The sequence below is a fragment of the Halyomorpha halys genome, unplaced genomic scaffold (assembly GCF_000696795.3).
Source record: "Halyomorpha halys isolate HHAL.00 unplaced genomic scaffold, Hhal_1.1 Scaffold1084.1, whole genome shotgun sequence".
In the NCBI taxonomy this organism is placed as follows: Eukaryota; Metazoa; Arthropoda; class Insecta; order Hemiptera; family Pentatomidae; genus Halyomorpha; species Halyomorpha halys.
In genome coordinates, this window is record NW_027106765.1 from 156,283 (window position 1) to 159,030 (window position 2,748).

Consider the following 2,748-nt stretch of genomic DNA (forward strand, 5'->3'; position numbering starts at 1 on the left):
TATATATTGATCATCTGTAAGAAAAGTGACTACTCAAAAATGCAATAATTGAAAAAAATTGTAAATTAAAATTACCATAATACTTATTTTGAAATAGTTTAATGTTTCTTTTAAATTTAAGTTAAGTATTCACAATGGTAAATAATTGGCTTTAAATTTAATAGAAGCTTTATAATATTACAATATAAGTTTTATATTATTTTTAAATTAGTTTTACTCGAATACTGGATTTTCGAGGTGTCATTTTTATTGCAGGTGAGTAATATATCTAGAAAATGGGTTTAATCACTCTGGTAATAAAAGTATTGGTTTTATGATGATACATGAAGATGTAAAAAATAGATAGAAAATAGAAAAAAAAATAAACAAATAAATATATCATCTTATAATGAATTTTTTTTAAACATATTTTATATGTGCCAAATTTAAGGTTGAGGGGTTCGAATTGGTGTGCTTTTATGACAAGAGATGGCAGCACTCACGACTTTCGTTCCCGCCTTTTCTAAGGAGTGAGATTTTAAATCCAAAAGATAATGTTTAATCGTTATAACTCAAAACTGTCAAATAAAATCAATACTCATTCACCATATTCATGTTTTAAAATGTAACAACGTTTTAGATAAAAACAAAACCCCACTACACAGACTCTGTTAAACACAAAACTTTATTTCAAATAGGGGCTTTGGAAAAAAAAAATTATCATTATGACCAAATTTTTGAACTTTTTCGATCTGAAATGAAATTTTCTGTATCAAAGTAATACTGCCTAAGTCTTCATTTTTCCAATCCAACCATTTGTTAACTTTAAAACTAAAAAATACATGTTTTAACATTTTCAAAATTAATGATTTTGAATACACATTGTTAACAGAAATAATTAAAAAAAATTCAAACCTGTTTTCCTTATTCCTCCTGTTCTATATAATTTTCTTTGCCATTATGAAAAAAAAAAATGGCGTTTTTTAATTAAAAATTTCACCAGTTTTCCCTAAATAAAGGTAACATAATAAAAATGTAAGTAGTGCTGCCATCTCTTATCTTAGAAACACACCAGTGTGTTTTATTCCTTAGTCTTGATAATGAATTTGTATATAATTTAATCTAAATTAAATTCTTAGTGTTTTAGAGTAATTTTCTATCTAATAATATTTTTTTTCTATTAATATTTTTAAAAATAATGCTTTGTATATTGGTTTTAAATTTAAAAAACATTATGAATTTATTTATAATGAGCTGTAAATAGTTGACCATAGATTAATATGAGGATAAGATGGTCGGGGTGTGCTTAGAAAAAATAAACAAATAAACGAAACTTATTTATTTATTCCGACATTTCAACCTGAATTTCAGGTCTTCATCAGGGGTGAAAAAAACAAAATGAGATAACAACCTTAATTCAGAGATACAAAAATCTAAAGAAAATTATAATAAACAAATTTGGAAATATAAATAACAATAAATTAAGATAATATATAATATTAGTGTATATATTTTAATATAATATATTATTAATATAAAATATCAATTAGTATCAATCTACCGCTATTTACTTAATTTATTGTTATGTATATTTCCAAGCTTGTTTTTTATTATTTTCTTTATATTTTTATCTCTGGATTATGGTTGTTATCTCTTTTTGTTTTTTCAGCAATGATGAAGGCCTGAAATTCAGGTCGAAATGTCGACAGAAATAAGTAAGTTTTATTGTATTTTTTTTTGCTGACCATATCCCCGACCATGTTCTCCTCCAGTGAACTTATTTGTAAAATTTACTATAACTACAGTTATAATTTAAATTTATCATACATGAAGATATTATAATAAATACTTACCAGATAAAATGGACTTCCAGAATAAGCTGATGCAACACCGGTAACAGCTCCGATCATAGCCGTGCGCAGAAATGACATTTCACCATTACTTTTCAAATTGAGTTTTTTTTCTTCAGCCAAATAATGGAATCCGCCAAGCCTGACTCCATTCATCAGTATCTGATGACCAAGCGCAGGTACTAAGCCCTTTTGTAGGCCTAAGATGCCCTCGGTCTTTGCTATCACATAACCAGCATGCAAAATGTTTCTGTAATGAACCTTGTACTGACCTCTTTGCTGAAGTTCTCCTTGAAGCTGGAAACGAGTTTTTAAAACTTCAATCGGATTCGTAAATAATGTGGCTCCAACTGCAGCAAGTGCTCCAAGTGTGAACTCCATTCTTCTCCTGAGTCCGATGATAACTGTGATAATGATTGACACTATCTTAAAATCAATGCTGGCAAAGCTCGTAAACGCTTTAAACTCTCATTGAACACAAATAAAAAAACACTGATAAGTGACTAATATTTCATAAAAATAACAGCCTAAGTATATAATTAAGTTAACAAAAAAAAAATTTTTTTTTAAATCTTATCAATCCTGTAAAATTAGTTTTTTAAGATTTAAAAAAACAAAAACAATAATACTAATGATATGAAATACACAAAACCAGTAATGAGGTAAAGCTTGTTACGAGGCCATGAATGGGTCTAAAATTAGTGCTACACGAACATGGTTTTTATACAACTGAGGTAGACGAGGCTCTTGTTTAAACTGAGATAAAGCACAGACTGTCTGAAGGGTCAAGATCATTAGTGCAAAAATGTATAGCGATATTTAAAATTTATTTGATTAAAAATCTTATAAATGACTTACTTTATTTAATATTATAATATAATATAATTTATATTCATGATTACTACTATAATATTTTATT

At 26.9% G+C, this 2,748-nt stretch overlaps 1 protein-coding gene across 1 annotated transcript in view; it reads right to left on the minus strand.

Moving 5' to 3' along the window:
• The window catches only part of LOC106688229 (solute carrier family 25 member 35-like), a 13,096-nt gene extending 10,523 nt beyond the window's left edge, over positions 1-2,573 (minus strand). Inside the window, exon 1 of the mRNA XM_067045084.1 lies at positions 1,833-2,573. Within this exon, the coding sequence (XP_066901185.1) occupies positions 1,833-2,210 (378 nt within the window). The 5' untranslated portion in view covers positions 2,211-2,573. The remainder of the gene's footprint in view (positions 1-1,832) is intronic.
• Positions 2,574-2,748: the final 175 nt, after the last annotated feature.